The sequence below is a fragment of the Pieris napi genome, chromosome 18 (assembly GCF_905475465.1).
Source record: "Pieris napi chromosome 18, ilPieNapi1.2, whole genome shotgun sequence".
NCBI classification, from domain to species: Eukaryota; Metazoa; Arthropoda; class Insecta; order Lepidoptera; family Pieridae; genus Pieris; species Pieris napi.
Genome location: NC_062251.1, coordinates 128185 through 149826, shown reverse-complemented (window position 1 = coordinate 149826; position 21642 = coordinate 128185). Strand labels below are relative to the sequence as shown.

General features: G+C 39.7%; 2 protein-coding genes across 5 annotated transcripts in view; one reads left to right on the top strand and one right to left on the bottom strand.

Annotated features, from left to right (window-relative positions):
- Positions 1–1291: 1291 nt before the first annotated feature.
- LOC125058775 (E3 ubiquitin-protein ligase COP1-like) lies at positions 1292–10649 on the bottom strand. 2 transcript variants are annotated; one of them, XM_047662933.1, is made up of 9 exons: positions 10345–10649; positions 9758–9970; positions 7612–7793; positions 6321–6493; positions 4402–4543; positions 3935–4059; positions 2689–2857; positions 2239–2591; positions 1292–2161 (listed from the first exon to the last, which is right to left on the bottom strand). In XM_047662933.1, exons 2-9 carry the CDS (start codon positions 9964–9966, stop codon positions 1310–1312), a joined length of 2205 nt encoding a protein of 734 aa, XP_047518889.1. In that variant the 5' UTR covers positions 9967–9970; positions 10345–10649; the 3' UTR covers positions 1292–1309. The 2 variants fall into 2 exon arrangements, with proteins under 2 accessions (XP_047518889.1, XP_047518888.1); XM_047662932.1 differs by having other exon boundaries at positions 10349–10649.
- Positions 10650–10917: 268 nt separating this feature from the next.
- The window catches only part of LOC125058526 (bromodomain and WD repeat-containing protein 3), a 35223-nt gene continuing 24498 nt past the window's right edge, over positions 10918–21642 (top strand). For 2 of the 3 annotated variants that reach the window (XM_047662615.1, XM_047662614.1), the window contains exons 1-12: positions 10919–11120; positions 11204–11262; positions 11340–11369; positions 11499–11558; positions 12388–12586; positions 13711–13910; positions 16171–16386; positions 17388–17707; positions 18011–18122; positions 18763–18831; positions 20611–20763; positions 21274–21469. In XM_047662615.1, the coding sequence (XP_047518571.1) occupies positions 11084–11120; positions 11204–11262; positions 11340–11369; positions 11499–11558; positions 12388–12586; positions 13711–13910; positions 16171–16386; positions 17388–17707; positions 18011–18122; positions 18763–18831; positions 20611–20763; positions 21274–21469 (1651 nt within the window). In that variant the 5' untranslated portion in view covers positions 10919–11083. Of the gene's footprint in view, positions 11121–11203; positions 11263–11339; positions 11370–11498; positions 11559–12387; positions 12587–13710; positions 13911–16170; positions 16387–17387; positions 17708–18010; positions 18123–18762; positions 18832–20610; positions 20764–21273; positions 21470–21642 lie in introns of all 3 variants that reach the window. The other variant, XM_047662616.1, reaches the window with a different exon arrangement.

The following is a 21642-nucleotide window of genomic DNA, read 5'->3' as shown; positions in this document are numbered from 1 at the left end:
ATCTGACCGCTATGGGTCCTTGAAAATATTGGGAGCGGACTCACTGTCGCTTGCCTCCCTATCTGACCGCTGTGGGTCCTTGAGAATGCTGGGAGCGGACTCACTGTCGCTTGCCTCCCTATTTGACCGCTATGGGTCCTTGAAAATATTGGGAGCGGACTCACTGTCGCTTGCCTCCCTATCTGACCGCTATGGGTCCTTGAAAATATTGGGAGCGGACTCACTGTCGCTTGCCTCCCTATCTGACCGCTGTGGGTCCTTGAGAATGCTGGGAGCGGACTCACTGTCGCTTGCCTCCCTATTTGACCGCTATGGGTCCTTGAAAATATTGGGAGCGGACTCACTGTCGCTTGCCTCCCTATCTGACCGCTATGGGTCCTTGAAAATATTGGGAGCGGACTCACTGTCGCTTGCCTCCCTATCTGACCGCTGTGGGTCCTTGAGAATGCTGGGAGCGGACTCACTGTCGCTTGCCTCCCTATTTGACCGCTATGGGTCCTTGAAAATATTGGGAGCGGACTCACTGTCGCTTGCCTCCCTATTTGACCGCTATGGGTCCTCCTTCTCCTTGCTCTCCTCTTTTCTATTGATGCGGATGATAATTTCTTACTTGCTTGACGACCCAACAAACCAGCAGTGGGATGTTTTTCCACAGCGCCGATCTTCAGGATGACGGAGAAAAACGCGAACGCGATCAACTGTACGCGAAAGACCCGCTATTCCCGGATAGCTCAAAGGACCAAAATGTACGGTTCCTGGGTCATCAGGGGTTCGAAATAATAGAATAAATTGAACTTACTCTATATTTATCACTCGCGTTATACAATAGACTATGAGCGAAATAATAACTATTATGTTAATTGCTAATAAGTGCAATCTAACAAACAGAGAGAGTGCCTACGTCTGGCTATGCTCCGGGGTGAAACTCCTATGACTTAGTTAATTACGAATGACTGCATAGTAACAGTCGAAGAGAGTGCCTGCGTCGGGCTATACTCTCGGGGCGTGACTCCGACGATTGTAGGAAATCGTCATGCTTATAAATGATCAAACTGTACAGCCAGAGCACGTACTTACATAATAAAAACATCACGCTCGTGGATGATTGGAATGTACGAGCCCTGGCACGTACTTATAAAAACATCAAGGTTGTAGATGATCGGAATGTACGAGCCCTGGCACGTACTTACATAGGGAATAATAAGGGAATAATAAGGACTACTTCTGGTTAACAAAGTTATCAATTCGACGGATGCTAAGGATGGACGAGACGAAAGGAGAAAAAAGAAAAGACTTAGGATACGTTTATTTACAAGAGCTCCAGCACTTTGATGGTGCCCTGCGAGTTGGCGGCCAGCAGCACGGGCCTGTCCACGGAGCGTCTCCAGCAGACGGCCGAGACGAACTCGCTGGGCTCCTCGTCTCGGCGCTCCTTCTCGAGGAACCCCCTCACCGCCTCGAACCTGTACGCCAGCAGGGGCTTGGAGACCCCGTTGTAGTACACGTACAGCGCGTTGTTCTCGGAGCCGCACGCGATGTACTTGCCGTCCGTCGCCAGCCCCACGAAGTTCTTCTCGTTGGCGTGGCCCGTGAAGGACCTGACGCAGCGCGGCGAGTCCACGCGCCACAGCTTCAGCATCGAGTCGGTCGAGGCGGAGACCAGCGTCTTCGAGTCCAGGAACTGCACGTAGGAGACGGCCTTGCGGTGGTCGCGCAGCACGGCGAGGGGGGAGCGGGGGGCGCGCAGGTCGTAGTAGTGCACGCAGTGGTCGGCCGAGCCCACGGCCAGGTGGCACGACGAGTTGGGGTTGAAGCGCACGCAGCACACGTTGAACTTGGCCTCGAGGGTGGCCACGGAGCGCTCGGCGTTCAGCGACCAGAGCTTCACGCGGGCGTCGTCGGAGCCCGAGGCGAGCAGGCGCACGTCGGCGCGGTTGAAGTGCACGGACCAGCAGCGCTTGTCGTGCTCCTGCAGCGCCCGCGTGCGGAGCCCCGTGGCGGCGTCCCACACGGCCACGGTGCCCTCGTAGTCGGAGGAGGCCAGCACGTTCTTGTGGTACGCGTTCCACGACACGCACGAGATCTTGTGCGAGCACTGCATCTCGGCGCACGGGTAGTGCACGTCCACCGCGTCGCGCACCACGGACTCGAACTCGAACACCTGCGGCGCGAGAGAGCCTCGTCAGACCCTTCCTCTTCCCCCGTCCTCCCCTCTCCCTCCCCTCCAGAACCACTCACCTTTATCCGTTTCGTGACTCCGGCGATCGCGAAGAACTCGTCGTCCTTGTCGAACTCGATCGTCGACACGATGGTGGAGTAGTTGATGGCGTCCGAGCAGTAGGACAGGGTCGCCAACGGCCTAAGGGCTCTGTAGCGGGTGAACGCGGCCAGGTCCTCGCGGAACGCGTCCAGACCCCCGTACACTTCCGTCCCCACCGCCACGGGGGTCGCGGGTTGGACGGGCGGCTCCCCGTCCGGGGCTCTCTGGTCCCCGCCCGGAAACGCGGCGTTCATCGACGCGTCTCCGCTCCCGCATTGGGCGACGGCGTGGACCGCCGGCGGGTCCCCGTCCGGGGCCGTTTGGTCCATAGCTGAAAATAATACATAATATAGTTTATTGAAGAGGCAGAGCGTAGACAAAAGAATGTCCAACAATTAAATATGTTTCACGTGGGGAAGGAATGTTACCTGCTGCGCTGGAGACCCTCGTCTCGGGCATCTGCTGGGGCACGTGGTCGGCCTCCGAGGCCCCGCCGGTGGTCGAGGGCACCACGGGCCCCGGGGTCACGGGCGCCGTGGGCCCCTCCGACCCGGACCCCGGGAAGTATAGCTCGTCGGCTCGGTGGGCGAAGTAGCACTGCAAATCGTTTGCAAATTAGAATATTTAAACAAAATACATTTTCAAATTGATTTTGTTAAAAGAACAAAGAAGTTGACAAATAATGTTCTTCTCTCTGCCAATAATTTTTGAAGTGAAACTCCTTTATGCGCATGAGGGTAATTGTTTACGGAACGTCACGAAGATGTGCAGCGTTTTTGTCAAGAAAAGGGAGAGAGCGATTGAGACCGATTGAGGCACTTGAAGGAGGTAGGTAGAGCTTGTAAAGCAAGCTGTTGTGACCTTGTCGAACGCCTTCGCTATATCGAAGAAGAGAATTGTGGCTCTCGTTTTCAAGGAGCTATTCATCCCGGAAAGGTGCACGAAGGCTGAGCTTGACCCAAATCTGCCTGAGGCTTGAAGCGACTTCTTCTCAAGAAGAGAGGGCGGCCGCGTTTATGTGCGATAAGCAAAAGTCGCTGCTTGGGCGATCTTTAGTGAGGTAAAGTCCCTTTTTGGTAGAGGCTGGAAAGGATGGAAGGGCCCTTTAGCGGGAGGACCGGCTTCTTCTTCCAAGTGGTGAACGGAGCTGGTACGGGAGGAGGGTATTACACGCGGCGGACGCGAAGAAGAACTGACCAATCGAAATCTCTCTTCCAGCGCTAATTTGGTAAAAATCCCAAAATACCTTTCGATATATTTCACATTTTGAATATTTATTTGAATTCTCATTCAGTCACTTTTAACATCTTACAAATAAAATTAAATAATTTTAGTCATGGACAGTCATCCCTCCTATAACACTATATATTAGTACCGCGTTAAAGGAAACGCGTTGTAGGAATATTATTGCTTAGCGCGCTTTTATGACCCTACAATAATCTATATACAAACGATTCACTTTTAACTTTTAATGGGGATTTAAATCGAATATTAAGAAAAAACTATGTAAACGGAATAATTAAAAAATCATAAATGTCACAGTGTAGAAATATAAGGCGCAATCCCCGCGTTATACGAGGGACTGGAATCACGTAATATGAAAATGCGTTATAATGGAGTTTACTGTAAGCTCAATAAATATTCTAGAAATCACAGAAGAGAAGAAGAACGAACCTGTACGAAGTCATCGAAATGCGCGGCCAGCCTCCTCCAGCGCTGCGCGAGTGCATCCGTCCCGGCCCAGCCTCCGCCGCAGACCGACCCGAAACTCTCCTCTTCCTCTTGCGCGTAAGGGGCTTCTGGAAGTTTCCCCTTTCTTTAGTCATCTAGTTGCTACTAACCTAACTCTATTTTTCAGTCCACTACCTTCACTAGAACTTTGATACAAAACAGTGAATTTTTATTTTATCAGAATTTAATAAAGAAGCTAACTTTTACGTGTTTTGTATGATACAGGAAGCCTGCTGCCGTGGACACCTGGAACGCCGGGTGTGTTGCTGGCCTTTGACTACTACTGGCAGCTGGTTCCACAAGAGTGGAACGCTTTTGCATGACCACTTTATTCCTGCGGTCGTGTTGTAGAATAGAAGATAGAAAGAAGAACAGATAATAGATCTAATAGGAAGAGTAATTAAACTCACGCTGTGTGTCTGCCTCGCTGATTTCCCGTTTCAATCGACCCTCTCGCAGCCATTCAGCCAAGGAATGTTCGGTGGGCGAAGGGATACGGGCCTCCGCCCCCGCCTTCAGCTCTCGAAGGACTGTGCCCACGTGGTCCAAGTCCTGCGAAACCCAATTCAGTGCGTTCTTTACCAGAACAAATTGCTCTAAATGTTCACGAGGAACAGAGAGTTGCAGCTCCTTACAAACATTTTCATATTTTTATCGAAATTCATCCTCCTTAACGGGGCAAAGTAGCCTGCTTTTCACTAGGGATGATCGATATTAGAAAAAACATCGATATTGACATCGATGTTCGATATTTCTAATAGCAAAATCGATGTTTCGATATTTTTCTAATAGCAAAATCGATGTTTCGATATTTTTCTTATAGCAACATCAATGTTAAGATATTTTTCATATAGCAACATCGATGATCATCGAACATCCCTACTACTAATGTGTAAAACATTACTCCTGGAGATCAGACAAGCTAAGTCTTTAAATTAATTTAAGAATCCTTTATATATTAATTATGACTACACACTTAGTTTAATATTTTTAATAAAACAACTAGTGGTACAACGTGTACCATCGTGAACGTGGTACAAGTGGCACAGTGCAGAGGAATGGCGGGATTTGGAGGCCTTTGCCAAGAAAGGGCACACAGATTCCTTTAATAAAAGAGCGTACCAATTCTTAAAAGGCCGGCAACGCACTCTGGAGAGCTCTGGAATTGAGAGTGTCCATAGGCGGCGGTATCACTTAACATCAGATGAGCCTGTCCATAAAAAAAAGATACCAGAAAGAAGATTGAAATAGAAACGTGTTTAAATTTAAAAGTATCTTAATTAATGGCTGTTATTATTATTATTCCTTTTTTTTAGATTTTAGTTAGTATGTCTAGTGTTAAAAATAACTCTGTTTTTAAGCTATTGCATAGATTTTGTCGCGGGCATAGAGCGCGGTGACCGAATCAAGAAATTTCGTAACGAAAATGAAAACTAATTCATTTTTAATCCACTTCTTATACTATACCCTCAGTTGGTGTTTCTTTTTTGAAGTTATACTTCTTTAGGCGCGTTATGAAAAATTGATGAGAGTGAAATTTTACGATGCGCGCGCACCTGAGACACAACATTATCAGTGTGATTATAGCCGGCGCGAGCGAAATGGGAATAAGACAATCTACAAGTAAAAAGAAATAGAATATGCGTGAAGTTCGAACATCGCAAATTTTGAATGACCATAATGACATTTACCTTTTAAACAAATATTAAGGGGTTTAAATTATTTTTTCAAACAAATTTAGCAATGCTTTTTCACAAAGACCTATTGTTACTTAGTTAAAAGGTTATGAAACATACCAAGTTATTAAATTGAATGAATAATATAATAAAATAATAAATAATAATAATAATTGTTATTAATATTAATTAATAATTGAATAATATACTAAATATTAAATATTATCAAATTGTTTACGTTAAATATTAATTATATTTAATAAAAATAAAGAAAGCCAAAGAAGTATAACTTCTTAAGCGCGTACATAAGTACACGCAACCTTTTTTTTAATTCCATACTAACCCTGCCTGGAAGAAATTGCTAGTATAAAATTAAAAAAATTGCCTAATGTCTTACGTAAGCTGTTTTTATTTGTATGTTTGTGAGTAAATAATTCGATTTTATATAAATAGACATAGACATAACATTTATTACTAAAAAAACACACACACATGAACACACATAATAACAATAATCAAAGAAAATAATATATAATGAGAGATATAAAAAAAACCCTTTTCCCTTTCGGTTCGTTTCAAGTGTGTAATGCGAGTGTGCTGTGATGTGGTTGTAATTGGCCCTGGCTCTGCTGAGGAGCAGACTCCACACATACCTTCCGCACAAGCGTCGCCTCTCTCGACAACTGCTCCAACTGGTGTGAGCGATGCCTCAAAAGCTGAGACAAAAACTCATACAAAAGTCTGTGGTGAGCCGCAGCCGACTCCGCTTCTAGGAGTCTTTTTCTTCTCGTCAACACATCCAGCATGCCATCGACATCTGATAGACCTGGTAATTAAACAATATTGATGAGAGATTCTTTGAAATGAAATTTAAGGGGAAAACCTTTGAACCCCCCATCATTAAGAATTTCAATACTGGTTGTTCAATAAACAGCTGAAGGTGTATAATTAAAGCTAAAGTCTTAATTGTAGTCTTAAAAGGAAAACTAAATTAAATTCGTTCTGGGCTCGCACTTTAGGGAGCGTTCAAGTATTACGTCACGCAATTTTTGGAGATTATTGACCCTCCCCCCCCCCCCCCATGTAACGTGCCGTAACGTTTTTCTGTACCCAAGTATAGTAAAACGTTTCGTGACCACTTAGTGACTCTTCATACCTAAAAGTTACCATTACGTGGTGTAAAGTACTGCAAAGTGGAAAACAATATTAACAATAACGCGTAATTCCATCCCCGCCCCGCCTCGTAACGTTTTACGAAAGGAAAAAAATTCGTTACGTAATACTTGAACGCTCTCTTACCCACATGACTTCTACTGTTCAGATTTCATTTATTTATTAAAGTCTACACACACATACATAGTACTAAATCTACGGCATATTTTACAAAATCTTCAATCTAAAATGTATGACAATTGAAGTAAACAGTAAGTTCACTTGACATTATCATTATCTATCTAATATTAGTTTCCTGGAAAACAAAAGCTGCCGAAATTTGTCTATACTCTGATTTTTCATTCCGTAGAATTCTGACATTTCATAAGTGTTGCTACTAAAAAGTTCTCCACCGAAAATGAGACAAATTTGACCCATTTTAAGGCAATAAAAAATAAAATGCGACGTATTTTTTATGTTTTACCTACAAAAAGGTTAATCTAAATATTTACTCAAGTGACCTAATACAAAAATAACAAATATTTTAACTTTACTTGCGCGTTTTTTACTGTTTGTGATAAAAAGGACGTAATTATCACTCGCCGTAGTGGTTTACACTTTTAACGTGCAGCACCGCACTTAATAAAATGGATATATTAACTAACAATAAAATGTATTCATAGACTCAGATGTTCCAGCTCGTATTGAAATTAAAAAAAAATGATAGCCGTCACAATTCTACGGAATTAAAAATGAGAGTATAATCAGAAACACTCAGTGTATATAATTTACCTAAGTGCCTTGCTTCAGCTGCGACAAGTGCTCGAAGCCTCTCCGCATCTCCCGGTGAAGGAATAGAGGGCGCTACAGTCGTCGGTTTAGTGCGCAAGCGCCGACGGGCAACCAGTTCATTGAGCAAAAAGTTTGGGAAATAGTGATCTCGACCCGTCAGCTGGGCTCCACATTTTGGACATCTGAAAATGTCAAAATGAAAAATTCAGTCTCTGGCAGTGCTGTGATCTGCTGCTCCAAGCATAATGCTGATCCAGGGCCAGTTACTACCACAGCATGCACATATTACATACTTAAAATGTAGATTATTCCTTTTTTTTTCTTTCCATATTAATATATTATTATTTTGTGTGTTTTGTTAGTAATAAATGTTATGTTAAATTGATTTTGATAGTGGATACATTTTCAAATGTACTCTCATTCCTATTATACTGCGATAGCATGCATATCCATTTGGAATATTATGAGATAAGCTGTAGTATCAACAGCTCTCATTCAATGTTCCTTTTTAAGTTAGGCGTACCAGACTTAGGTACACACATAAACATAGTTCATTCTATTAAACTAGGCATTAGAAGGTTGAAAAAACGATTCTAATTTTTATTATAATCTTTGTTAGTGTGAGAAAATTTATTTTTGTTGTTTTTTCCACATCCATCCATTACTCAACGCTTACAATTAAAGAGATATCTCAGAGTGCAAGTCTCCAATTACCCACATAGTGAAAGTGTGTAGCTTGCACCTTGCTTACAGCAACATTAAATGTCACATTGCCTAAAGGTCAGTAGTCACATACGGTATTACTCGATAGTTTTACTCGAAGTCGAGTAAAAATCAACGTGCGGACCGCAAAACACACAGCTCGAAGGCTCGCGCCGAGCCGGCTCGATGGAATTAAATGAAAGTAATTTCCTTCGAACCTACTCGAAGCGAGCCGTCAATTTTGACTCGAACGTGTGTACGTGACTGCGAGTGGAGCGAGGCGTGCGTCAGTCTGATATTGTTTATCATGATTGAAACACGTGTTTTTAAGAGAAATGGATTTACGAGTAAATTCCTAAAGCGCTATAGAAGACTTTATTAACACATATAGACAGTGTGAGTGTTTATGGAATGTCAAGTCCAAACTCCCACAAAAATAAGAGAAATGAATGTTATGATAAATTACTAGCTGTGCTTAACGTTTTTTCTTTTCATTTTCTTATAAAGCACTGTGAGACTTGCTAAATTCAGCCACCGTCTCCTTTGTTGCACAGACATCCTTTGGCTCGAACGGTTCGGTGAATACTGAACGGCCCGCCTCACTCGATTGATCAATGCTCAATATGTGGACGAAATCCCATGCCATAGGTTTTACTTGACAGTTTAGCTCGATCGAATAATACCGTATGTGAGTACTGACCTTTAGAAACTGAATTTGTGACAGTTGCATTGTCTGTATTTAATTTTTTTATATTATAATTAGATGAGTCACATTATTATAGATAAACATTAAGTAAATACTTATAATAATAAAATAATATACATTGAAATAAATATCTAAACTTAACATAAACTAAAATATATCATTAAAAGGAGTCCCTTTAGGCAAGGTTCCGAAGATATTGGCAGCGTTCCCCCTTTGAATTGCTAGACTAATTCTTTGTCCGAGGTAGCTGCCAGATCTTCGAAATAAATAGATAGATAATAAATTAAAAATACCAGCAGTTAGGTTGTATCAACCATTTAGCTATACGTCACTAGAGATCTTAAACCTAAGGCCCTTGAATTTTAAGTATACATTGAGACTGAAGTTGGCTAATGTCATTTAGAGCATTCTAAATCTTTTGTTTACGCAGATGGTCAGCAAATCTGTACCTTTTGTTAATAGTTATTGGCTATGTACATGTAGGTAGATAGCTTTCTGAGTTAAATTGATAGTTACGAAGTGATATTCTGAGTAGCAACTCACATGTGTCTATATTTTTTCTTTGCCTGTAATAATATCCAGATGTAACAACTACATTAGAGTGTGGTCCCTTCATCATTATTATACATGAAATAAAGTGGTATACACTAACAAATCATGATTTTGTCTCGAAGGACCCTTGATTTTATGGTGATATTTGGGCTATTATGTGGATTCATTTGTATCAGAATAACCTACCTCCTGTGCAATTCCACTGACTTTGCAATACAGGCATAACAAAAAGAGTGTCCACAGCGTGTGACATATGCTTCATCAATGAGTTCAAAGCATACTGGGCACAAGAGATCACAATCCTTGTCTTCTAACGACCCACCGAGGCCACCAAGAGCGGACACTGATGTACTGGCACCGGAATTGCTAGCACCTCCAGCTGCAGTACCTGACATTTTCCTGAAAATTAATTATTACTTTTATAAAGATTGGCTAAATACACAAAAAACTGATTCTAAACGATAACAAGCCACATTTAATGGCTGTATAATCTGAAGAAAATTAATTCCTGTGCCCATCCCTGTAATCAATTACATGGCTGAGTAGATAATTTCTAAATAGACTGAAAACACTTCTATTTTTAGATTTGTAATTATAGAACTGTATTTTAAAAATGGGTAGAAAGCAGGAGTTTACTTTTGCTATCAATTAGTAAGTACATTTGAGTCAAATTTATTATTATCAAACTGGATAACTGGTGTTGTAAAATGTACTTATTTAGATTTTAAGGGAATCGTTTTTAATCTAATGGGGTTTTGTTAATATATACGTACTTACAATTTGGTATGAAAGTCAGTGTCGATTCATTTTTGCAATAAAAGCAGAATAAAGTTACTTTAGAACAAAAAACCCTAAGTTTAAACTAAACATGAATGAGTGGAACAAGCCACCGCCCTTCTTTACTTAAGCTAAGACAGCGTGTAGAATAAAACTGCACAGTCGCGTAAAATGTAAACAACACTGTAGTCTTAAGTTCTCTCACAAAAACTCATTGCTGAATTATTTATCGCTTCATTTTTGAAGCCAAAGTACGAAATCCCATTTCATTGCCTCTGCGATTTAGTTTTCAGAAAATTGGCAATTGACATATGTTTGATAAATTGACATGACGTTTCAATGACATCAATTCATGTAGCAAGAATTGTGTTATCTTTTATAAATAACTGGTTATACAACGTCAATTTGCAATTAATACTCAATGTTATACAAAAATTAATAATTGTACTATTCAAGAAAAATTCTAAATAGCTTTATTGTAAAGTTTTACTTAACACAATGACGATAAAAGAAGACTTGTGCCGCCACCTATGCTACATTTGTTGAACCACGTGTGAAAATGCTATGTAGGCGATTTCAGAACAGTTTGACCGTGAGCAAACGCCATTTTGGTATACTGTGGTTACATTATCTTTCGTCAACAATGTAAATGTTCTTAGTGAAATGTTTGCTAGTTTTTGCAAGTGATGCTAATACAAATGAACTATTGTGGGTAATTGAGACGAATCTAGGATTATGGAGGAGTCCAACGAGGACCTCAATGTCGTTCCCGGTGAGTCTAGTGCTTCAAAATTAAGCTTGAAAATATGTGTGACATAGAGCAAGGTTGAGTAAAGATGTCTTGCCCGGTTTCAGAACTCTACTTTCTGATAGCGAAATTTCTCTCCGGGGGCCCGCTTAAAGAGACCGCAAAGGTAAAAACGATAGATTATTTATTTAATTTTGATAATATTTAGTTATTTACAGTAACATTTGTCTCGTTTTTTTACAGACTTTGTTAAAAGAGTTGCAGAGTGTCGAGGTAAGTTTAAGCTTCTCGTAGTACTAGAACTAAAGCTTTCAGTTGTTTTGATTGTAAACGCACGTGGCTTGCTTGTCAAACTCGCTGAAACTTTCTGAAATAGTTCTAATGCATTTTTTCTCGAAGCAGGTGCTACCACGGCGACTCGACTGGGAGGGCAAGGAGCATCCCCTTTCGTATGATGAATTGGTTAGTTTATGTTATATTAACGTAAATCTAGGGTTTATTTACGTTTTTTCAGCGAAATAGCGAAGCGAATTTATTATTTATCGTGAAAATGCGAAAATTTCTTAAGTTGAGTTTTATATGAAAACGATCTATAAAATACGGTGGAAAATCCTGAAAATCGATTTTGTGCCGTTCCAGTTATTATTTTTGTATATTTCCATGTTTTGAAAAAAAATTTCATAATCATCCATCCATTTCTTGTGATCGCGTAATTCCGTTCGCAATTGTCTCTGTCTCTCGTAGTAGCAAATCTAGGAACGTGGTTTGCCATCTCGCTCATTTGTACGATAAGATATTTCTTTGCTGCGATAGGTCCAAAACTAACGAATACTCCCGAAACTTCACGAAGTACAATGACGTTAAAGTTGACTGAATGGCGCTTAGTTTAAAATGTATAAAAAATATATACTTATGTTTGTTAAACATATATAGATAATTTTTAGTTACCTTATACATGTATAAAGTTCATTTTATCTTTTAGTAGCGTCCTGTCCCTTAACAAATTGGAAATTTTTAATATTTTATTTTTTAATTATACTATATCCTAGTATTTGGGAATATTGTTGCATTTATTGTAATCATAATTTACTTAAAAAACTGTAAATCTTCCTAAAATGTAATAATTAAATTTCTTATTGTTAATATTGAAATTGGTTGAAGTTTTAAGTTAATTCTATTATATCGATTTGAAACATTGTAAAGCTACTATTGATATTAATATATTACTTCAACAATTGTCAAGTTATGACTGCATATATTGGTATAATAAAGAATTTTCTGGTCATTGCAGAACTCACAATATTCTGAAGTGTCATGGCGTCGGTTGGCAGCAGTCTGTGAGAGAGCACTACGCTTGGCTCGTGCTGCACCACAAATATCTTTAATCGATGGCACAGAGAAGCATCTGAATGCCCGGCTTTCATTACTGAGCGAGTCCCTTGTCAGGCCAAAGTTTAAATATGCATCGTTCAAGCAGGACCATAGTTTGGGTAAGCCATATTTATAAAACAAACTTTATCAACTGAAAGTCTAAAGTTATTTATTTCTTCATTCCGAGTTGTTGGGGTTGTTATATACAGATCATCTTCCCTGGAGATTACTTTCTACTAGTATTAATTAATATCAGTATAGTATTATAATACTATATTTAAAAAACTCAATGGCGCTACAACCTTTTTAGGTCTGGGCCTCAGATTTTTGTACCTGTTTCATGATCATTTGTTAATTTAATAGTCAAGTAGGTGATCAGCCTGACACACGCCGTCGACTTTTGGGTCTAAGGCAAATCTTCGTCACGATGTTTTCCTTCACCATTGGAGCGAATGTTAAATGCGCACATAGAAAATCCTTTGTTGCACAGCCGGGGATCGAACCTACGACCTCAGGGATGAGAGTCGGACGCTGAAGCCACTAGGCCAATACTGCTCTTTATTTAATAGTATATGTATTGATTTGGTGGAATGAAAATAATGAAAGTATTATATAACTATTATAAAATAACTAGCTGACCCGGCAAACATTGTTTATCCCTGTATATTATTTCTAGGAAACATATAGTAGTTCAATAAAAATAACTATCTAATATAATAAAAAATAGGGGTTGATCGTAGAGGGTTGAAAATTAAGCGTTGTATGTATTTTTGTATGCTGTATCATAAAAAACAAAAAGTTATGTCTAAAAAATAAAAATTTAGGGGTGGGACCACCCTTAACATTTAGGGGGATGAAAAATAGATGTTGTCCGATTCTCAGACTTATTATGCATAAAAAATTCATAGGAATCGGTCGAGCCGTTTCGGAGGAGTATATGAGTATTCTTTTTTTTTTTTTTTAAAGACAATTTACACCAATTGACCTAGTCCCATGCTAAGCTGGTGAAGCTTGTGTTATGGATACTAGACAACGGATACATATTATAGATAGATAGACATATAAATACATATTTAAACACCCAAGACCTAAGCACAACACCAAATGCTCATCACATCGATGTTTGTCTCAGCCGGGGATCGAACCCGGGACCCATGGATTCGCAGTCAGGGGTACTAACCACTAGACCGATGAGTCGTCAAATTCTGCTCCATTATTGACTTCTAAATTAATTAATTTCCAGTACGTCGTCTAATATGCCGAGAAGTTGGCGGAGGCCCCAAAGGCCCAGCCAATGGGGCGGGTGTCGGGGCCTCTACGGGGCAGCAGGGGCCCTTCCCTGCAAGGCTTTTGCGGAATCTTCAATTGCAGAGGCGGACATTGGGGCATCTCTCGGCTGTGTACTGTCTAGTCTTCGATTGTACGGGGAAATATATTATTACTGTGAGTAAAGAAAAAAGTGCAAAGTACATATGTCAGAAAGAGGAAGATATGTTAGGAATTTAATTAATTTAATTGATATTAAAATATTAAGTGTCGAAAATGAATACAAATTATAAATTTAATTCTTTGATTAAAAAAAAATACGTGGCATTTTAATTTACAATTCGTAAAAATTTTAATTTTAAAAATAGAATTTCTATAAGGTAACTCACCCTTCTCACTCTCTCAATCGCTCTCTCCCTTTTCTTCAATTAAAACGCTGCATATCTTCGTGACGTTTCACTTCAATTATCTTTATATTATAAAATGTGACCTTACTTTGTAATACTGCCTTAACAGTGTCCTATAGTAATGTATGAAGAATTTTAGATTATTTTAGTCAATATGAGAGAGCTAAATGTTTTGCGAAGCGTAATGCATCATGAAATAATAATTAGCAGTGGAAATGGTTTAAAAAGTTCATCATCAGACGTCAAGGCAGAATACGAAATACCATCCGTATCACTACGACGTCCGTTCCACAACTGAGCGTTTTTAAGACAGTTTTTGCCACTATGTGGAATCAGCTGCCCACTGAAGTAAAGTAAACTAACCAATTTGACTAAGGGTCTTTCAAGAAAAAAGCGTATCTATTCCTAAAGGGCCGGCAGCGCACTCGCGAGCCCTCTGGCATTTAGAGTGTCCAAGGGCGATAGGTATTTTCAAACCAATTTGACTAAGGGTCTTTCAAGAAAAGAGCGTATCTATTCCTAAAGGGCCGGCAGCGCACTCGCGAGCCCTCTGGCAGTGCGGGGAGCCTCCTGCCCATTTGCCTCCTGTAACATAAAAAAAGATAATAATTACAGATTTCTTATACTTTAATTGAAAAGACAATTATTAGATAATCTATTTGTTTGCAAATTTTCAAAAAAACGACAGCACAAGAACTTTGTTTATTTTCATATTCTTTTATACTGAGACATTGAATTTCTACAAATAAATCTCTTCTCTAATATTCTAGAAGAAAGTTTTGCATTTTGAATTTTGCTATCTATCTATCTATACTTGAAATCAAGAATTTTTCAATACCTATAGAGTATTTTAAATTTACTAATATCGGACATTCTACGTAAATGTTACGAATTTAAAAATGTATTAGATATTCGTTGTAAAGTAAATGCTGTATATTAATTAGATTAAGTCAAAAATCATTTATTCAAATAGGTAACACAATGTATGAACGTCAAAAAAGAAATATACATTAAATGCTTCTAATTTTACATTTACTGCCAGTTCTCAAGGGCGTAGAACGGAAGAGAAGAACTGGCAATAAACTCTACTCTATATAATGAATGAAACTCAATGTATTGCTAAAACTCAGACACAACTATATAGTCTGTCTCACTCTAACGCGTCACCAATCTCGTCACCAATCTCGTCAGTGAGATGTGAATACGCAGTATGCGTTCTGTCCCACTCTAACACGTACTGGCCGCAACATATTACGTCATCGTGTGTTAGGTTAGGTTAGGTTACGGAATTTCTTGATTCGGTCGCTGCGCTCAAAGCCCGCGATATAATCTATGCAATAGCTTAATAATCTAATAAAAAAAACGTGTGGCACTCGGGGACTGCCACGGTAAAGCTAAGCATAATTTTTTTTCAACTTATGCAATTATAATTATTTATTTATGCAGTATTTTTTTTTCTTTGATAAATTAATTCAATCTACCACTCTACCAGACTCAGACTAACTCGCCTATATAGTCTGTCTCACTCTAACGCGCACCGGCTGCACCGATCTCGTCAGAGAGATGTGAATACGCAGTATGCGTTCTGTCCCGCTCTAACGCGCAAGGTTTTTTTCGTTACGGAATCTCTAGATTTGGTCTCCACGATCGAGGCCAGCGATAGAAGCTATGCAATAGCTTAAAAATCTATGTATATGTTAACGTAAAATTGTAAACACCTTTAGATTGTAATCTATCTCGCGAGATTATAAACTGTCGAAAGATTGTGAACCTCAGCGTACTGCTTACAATTTATCGTATTATTATTCGGTAGATTGTACTACACTAACTTAGTTATCGTTCAAACTTCTTTGGTCAATTACAGATGATTTTTACTTCCCAACAATTTCATATAACTACCGAATAATAATACGTTAATTTGTAAGCAGTTCGTTGAGGTTCACAATCTTTCGACAGTTTACAATCTCGCGAGATAGATTACAATCTAACGGTTTTTACAATTTTACGGTGACATATATAATGTATTTCAGGGTGCAGATGATCTCTTAGTGAAGGTATGGAGTGCAATAGACGGTCGTTTGTTGGCGACCCTCCGAGGGGCCTTCGCCGAGATCACGGATGTGTGCATATCGAGCGATGGGGCTCTGCTGGCCTGTGGCTCGGTGGAGCGGCTGGTCAGGGTCTGGTGCATGGTCACCGGAGCCCCGAGGGCGGTTTTGCATGCCCACGCTGGGACTATCACTTCCGTAAGTTGTTTTATAATGTTTAAAACTTTTTCTGAAATCATAATTGTGTTTGGAAGAATGATTCACTAAAAAAAGAGAAACAAGAGAAAAATGTAATTGCTTTAATCAACGAATTTTTTAGTCAGGACAAGGTTGTCTATTCAAGGAAATTAATAAACTTACCTTTCCCTCGCAATATATTTATGAAAATATTATGTATGTACTATGTATACAAAAATATTGATAAATTTACTAGAATAGAACATACGCACAATGTTAATACACGGAACAAACGCAGGCTGCAATTTCCCCGTACTAGACTATCTAAAGTTATTAACTCTTTTTTGGGGAAAGGGATACTCTTCTTTAATAAAATCCCAGAGGCTCTTTTATCTCTGCCTTTTAATAAATTTAAGAAATGTATTAAAGAAAAGCTATGTAAAAAGGCTTACTATAAAGTTAACGATTATCTAGTTGATAAAAGGGCCTGGGACTAGTGCTAGACAGGCTACTTCTAATTAATTTGCGATATTTGTTTTAAAATACGTGTTGTTTGATGATTTGCTGTTTTAAAAGAGTACCGAGAGTTTTTTACGCCGGCTTTTTCTCTCGGCCTACACCCTCTGTCTTCTTTGCCGATGAGTAGGGATGTCTACCGAGATAAATTTAATGACGCGGAATAAGAGATACCTGTATCTTATGTTCCAAAATAAACATATTTTATTTATTTATTATTTATTCAAGGTTCTTGCTTTAGCTTCTATTAACCACTCAATTTAAAATGCTTAAGAGAGTGCCTGAGATGAAGATAAAATGCCATAAAAAAAATAAAAACAAAAATGTTGTCTAAAAAATAAGAATTAAAGTTTAGGGCTGGACCACCCTTATCACTAAGGGGTTCGAAAGATAGTATATTAACAGAAATTCTTTTTAGTATAAAACTTGGAATCAACAGTTTTGAACAATTTCCCAGTTAAAATAAGTGTTCCTTAGTCCAATTACGCCATAATACATATTTCCAGGTGCATTGGGCCCCTCCGGCCCACTCGGACGTCCGGTGGCTGGCCTCGACCTCCACGGACGGCTCGGTCGCCTTCTGGACCTGCTCCACGGACGGCCAGTTCCTCTCGCAGCCCGTCCAGTACGTGGAGCGGATGAGACCCGGCGTCTGCCACATGATCTGCGCCGCCTGGTCGGCCGGCGGGGCCTTCCTCGCGGCGGGCAGCGCGGACCACCACGTGAGGATATACTCCGTGGCCGTCGGGGGACCCAGGAGGGTGCTGGAGACGGCGGTTCACCTGGACGCGGTGGACTCGATCGCCTGGGCGCATTGCGGCTTGAGGTGAGCGAGCGTGGGTTCCTTATCGCGCGTTGTGAAAGGGGGCTAGACGGAAAAAATTCTTACGAAAAGTTGTCACGACACTTTTTTGCTATTTGCTATTGTAATACACCGGTTCTCGTCCGATCACCAAAGTTAAGCAACGCCGGGCGAGGTCAGTACTTGGATGGGTGACCGCCTGGGAACACCGTGATGTTGGCTTTTTTTTTCGTCGTAAGATTGGCGTTGAGAAAATCTATCATACTGTTATGATACCAATTAACATATAAATTAATCACCTCTAAAGTTTTTTGTAAATGTTTATAGGTTCGTGTCGGGCAGCAAAGACGGCACGGCCGCCTTGTGGACGTTGTACGCGACTCAATGGCGGCACTCGCTCTTGAAGACGTGCGCGGGCGACGATCAGAAGAAATTGAAGGTATCTATATACAGGGTGGTGGAGTAGAACCTGATAATTAGATGTAATTGAGGTTATATATGGGAGGAACAATATAGTATACTTCTTTTGGAGCTTTAGTGAAAAATTATAAGAGTAAATTTTTACGATGCGTGCGCACCCCGTCACAAAAAACCGACACCCTGAAGTTAGCTAAAGTCAACATTTTAGTTTTTCCTGCTAACGAAGAATAAAATGTTTAAAAAGATTTTCATCTTGTTACGCCAAACAAGTATAACTTCTAACACGTGTACATAAAGTACAGTAAATAAAATTGATAAATTTCATCTAATTTTATAATTGAATTGAATTAATTCATTTTTTTTTTTTGCACATCTCTGTTTCTTTTAATGCAGAAAATGATCAAATACACACTAATTTAATGTTTACACTGTATATGATTTCTATCTCATTTTCTCCCAAATATTATGAATTAATGTGTCTGTCTCTTCTTACGATCGCTTTTTTTTTTCATCAACTTTCAAATCACGATACTAAATAAGATTTCACTTCAAAAAACATGTCATTCTAAAATCCACTTGGACACAAAAAGGATTTCATCAAAACCGGTCCAGTCGTTTGCATTATTTGTGCGATGTGGTGTATTAAGTTATAATTTCAGGTGACTATGGTCTGCTGGGACTGCAGCGATGAATATGTCATGACTGCTGTATCGGACAATACAGTGCGGGTGAGTTTGTTGAATTTTTTAAAGACAATTCACACCAATTGACCTAGCCCCATGCTAAGCTGGTGAAGCTTGTGTTATGGGTACTAGGCAACGGATATACATACATATTATAGATAGATAGACATATAAATACATATTTAAACACCCAAGACCTAAGCACAACACCAAATGCTCATCACATCGATGTTCGTCTCAGCCGGGGATCGAACCCGGGACCCATAGAATCGCAGTCAGGGAATATCTTTACATTATGCCTTTTATTTGCATTAAAAACAACACTCTGTATATAGTGGAAATTCTGTTTTTCAAGAACCAAACTGGAAAGCAAATAGAAAGGACAGATGTTCATTATGTACTAAAAAGTTAATAATAAAAAAAACAATATTCATATGTAATACCCTCAAGGTTCCCTGCAAACAAATATAGTCGTCATGACGACTATATTAATTGTTTGCAACGAACCTATCGGGAAATATCCGATAATTTTGAAGCTCGAGTAGTATTCGGGGGATTATTTTTCCGACCCAAATGTCGGCCAATAGAATTGCACCATGAGACGAAATGTACAGTTAACAAATAAGAATTTCATAATGAATAAAACAACTACTTAATACTTTTCTTGAAGCAACGACCAGAGAAAATTTTCACAAAAAATTATCAGTATAATACCATGTAGGTTGTACCACGTGACGTCGAATGGTGCAATTCTATTGGCCGATATTTGGGTCGGAAAAATAATCATAAATAAATAAAAAATAAATCAGTGGCTCTACCACCTCTTTAGGTCTTGGCCTCAGATTTCTGAATCTGTTTCATGATCATTTTCAAAAAAAGATTTCAAGAAAAGATCGTACCAATTCTTAAAAGGCCGGCAATGCACTCGCGAGCCCTCTGGTATTGAGAGTGTCCATGGGCAGCGGTATCACTTAACATCAGGTGAGCCTCCTGCCCGTTTGCCCCCTGGTCTATAAAAAAAATATAATAGGCAAGTAGGTGATCAGCCACCAGTGCCTGACACACGCCGTCGACTTTTTGGCTCTAAGACATGTCGGTTTCCTCACGATGTTTTCCTTCACCGTTCGAGCGAATGTTAAATGCGCACATAGAAAGAAAGTCCATTGGTGCACAGCCGGGGATCGAACCTAAGACAACTAGGCTAACACTCCTCTTGCCTTTATTCAGACAAGATACTAAATCTAGAATATACATGTTTAGTATTGAAAAAATTAACTTAAATATAGTTGAATAACATTCCCTCTGTTTGCCTTTTGATGCCTCCAATTGGCACCATCACTTTCTGACTGTGTTTGATGATGATGATGTTTATTCTGTCAGAAAGTTTCTATTCATTGCTTCTTGACGTGTTTCAAGTTTTTGAAGTTATACTTCTTTAGGCGCGTTATGAAAAATTGATGACAGTGAAAATGCGCGCGCACCGTTACACAAAATTAACAGAATGAAGTTGCCCACGGAAGATGCTACGGCATTGGACATAATTTAAAAACAACATTCGAATAATAATAGAATTTATGTTCTACTTAATGTAAGAGAATAATAATAATATGTAATTAATTGTTTGCTTGCAATCAAAAACTATTTTTAATAATGCCAAAGAAGTATAACTTCTTACGCGCGTACATAAGTACACGCACCCTTTTCTTTTGGTTAGTGCTTTTAGCTCCGAGTTGGACAGCCGTAAGACAATATAGGCAGAATGCTCGCGAGTTTCCTTTTGATAACAATTGAAGGAAACATTTAAAAAGTGAAAGTTTTTCGTAGGTTTGGTGTTCGCGTACGTGTACGCAAGTGCGTGTGCTGTCGGGTCACCGCGACGAAGCGTACGTGCTGGAGGCCCATCCCTTCCTGCCCGGCATCCTCCTGTCGGCCGGACACGACGGACAGCTCTTCGTGTGGGACGCTGCCAATGGAGAGGTGAGTTATGGTGCCCAAAGAACATTAATAATAAATGAGTTAATTGTGGAAGTATGAAATGAATTGCAATTAAATTGAATTGAAATGAATTATGTAAATGAAATGAAAATAATTGCATTTTTTTTTTGTTGAGGGAATTTATTTATCTTATACATACATTGCTTTATGATAAACTTACTTTGACTTAAACTTACTTTAATGAACTTTAACTTAATTTAATTAAATTAATAATAATAATAATAAACTTGACAATAAGCTTAAAGCTATGTATTATACTGAGAGACTGGTGCTTGAAAAAGGTTGGGAAAACCTGTTAAATTTAATGTAATGAAATGAAATGAATTGCAATTAAATTAAATGTAATGAAATGCCAGTTCATTGACCTTAATGCCGGCAGCGCCATCTAGTGACTAAATGAAACATTAAATTTCCATAATCTTGGCAAACCTTTTAAATGGCTACCAAGTCCTTATGCTTCCCTTTTTTAAAGGTTCTTTGAATGTGGTACAGGTGCTGGCCCAGTTCCACAACGTGATCGAGGGTCAGGGCGAGGGAGCCATCTTCGACGCCAAGTGGGGCGAAGGGAACACCATCGCGGCCTCCGACTCCCACGGCCACGTGCTGCTGCTGGGGCTGGGCCAGGGGCATCGTCTGCTGGGCCAGCTGCCCCCCGAGCTCTTCTTCCACACGGACTACAGGCCGCTGGGTACTTTCATTGATTTCATTCTAGACAATTCCCTCTTCTCTATTGGTTACTAGCTGATCCGGCAAACGTCGTTTTGCCATGTATATCATTTATAATAAAAAAAGGGGTTGATCGTAGAGGGGTGAAAATTAGGGGTTGTATGTATTTTTGTATGTTGTATCATAAAAAATAGA

What these genes read in the sequence shown, in the direction of transcription:
- LOC125058775 (XM_047662933.1), bottom strand. Translation starts at nt 9,966, where the DNA reads ATGTCAGGTACTGCAGCTGGAGGTGCTAGCAATTCCGGTGCCAGTACA. An exon ending in AGGCGACGCTTGTGCGGAAG is followed by an intron (nt 4,544 to 6,320) that starts GTATGTGTGGAG and finishes TGGGTTTCGCAG; the next exon opens with GACTTGGACCACGTGGGCAC. An exon ending in GAGTCACGAAACGGATAAAG is followed by an intron (nt 2,162 to 2,238) that starts GTGAGTGGTTCT and finishes CTCGCGCCGCAG; the next exon opens with GTGTTCGAGTTCGAGTCCGT.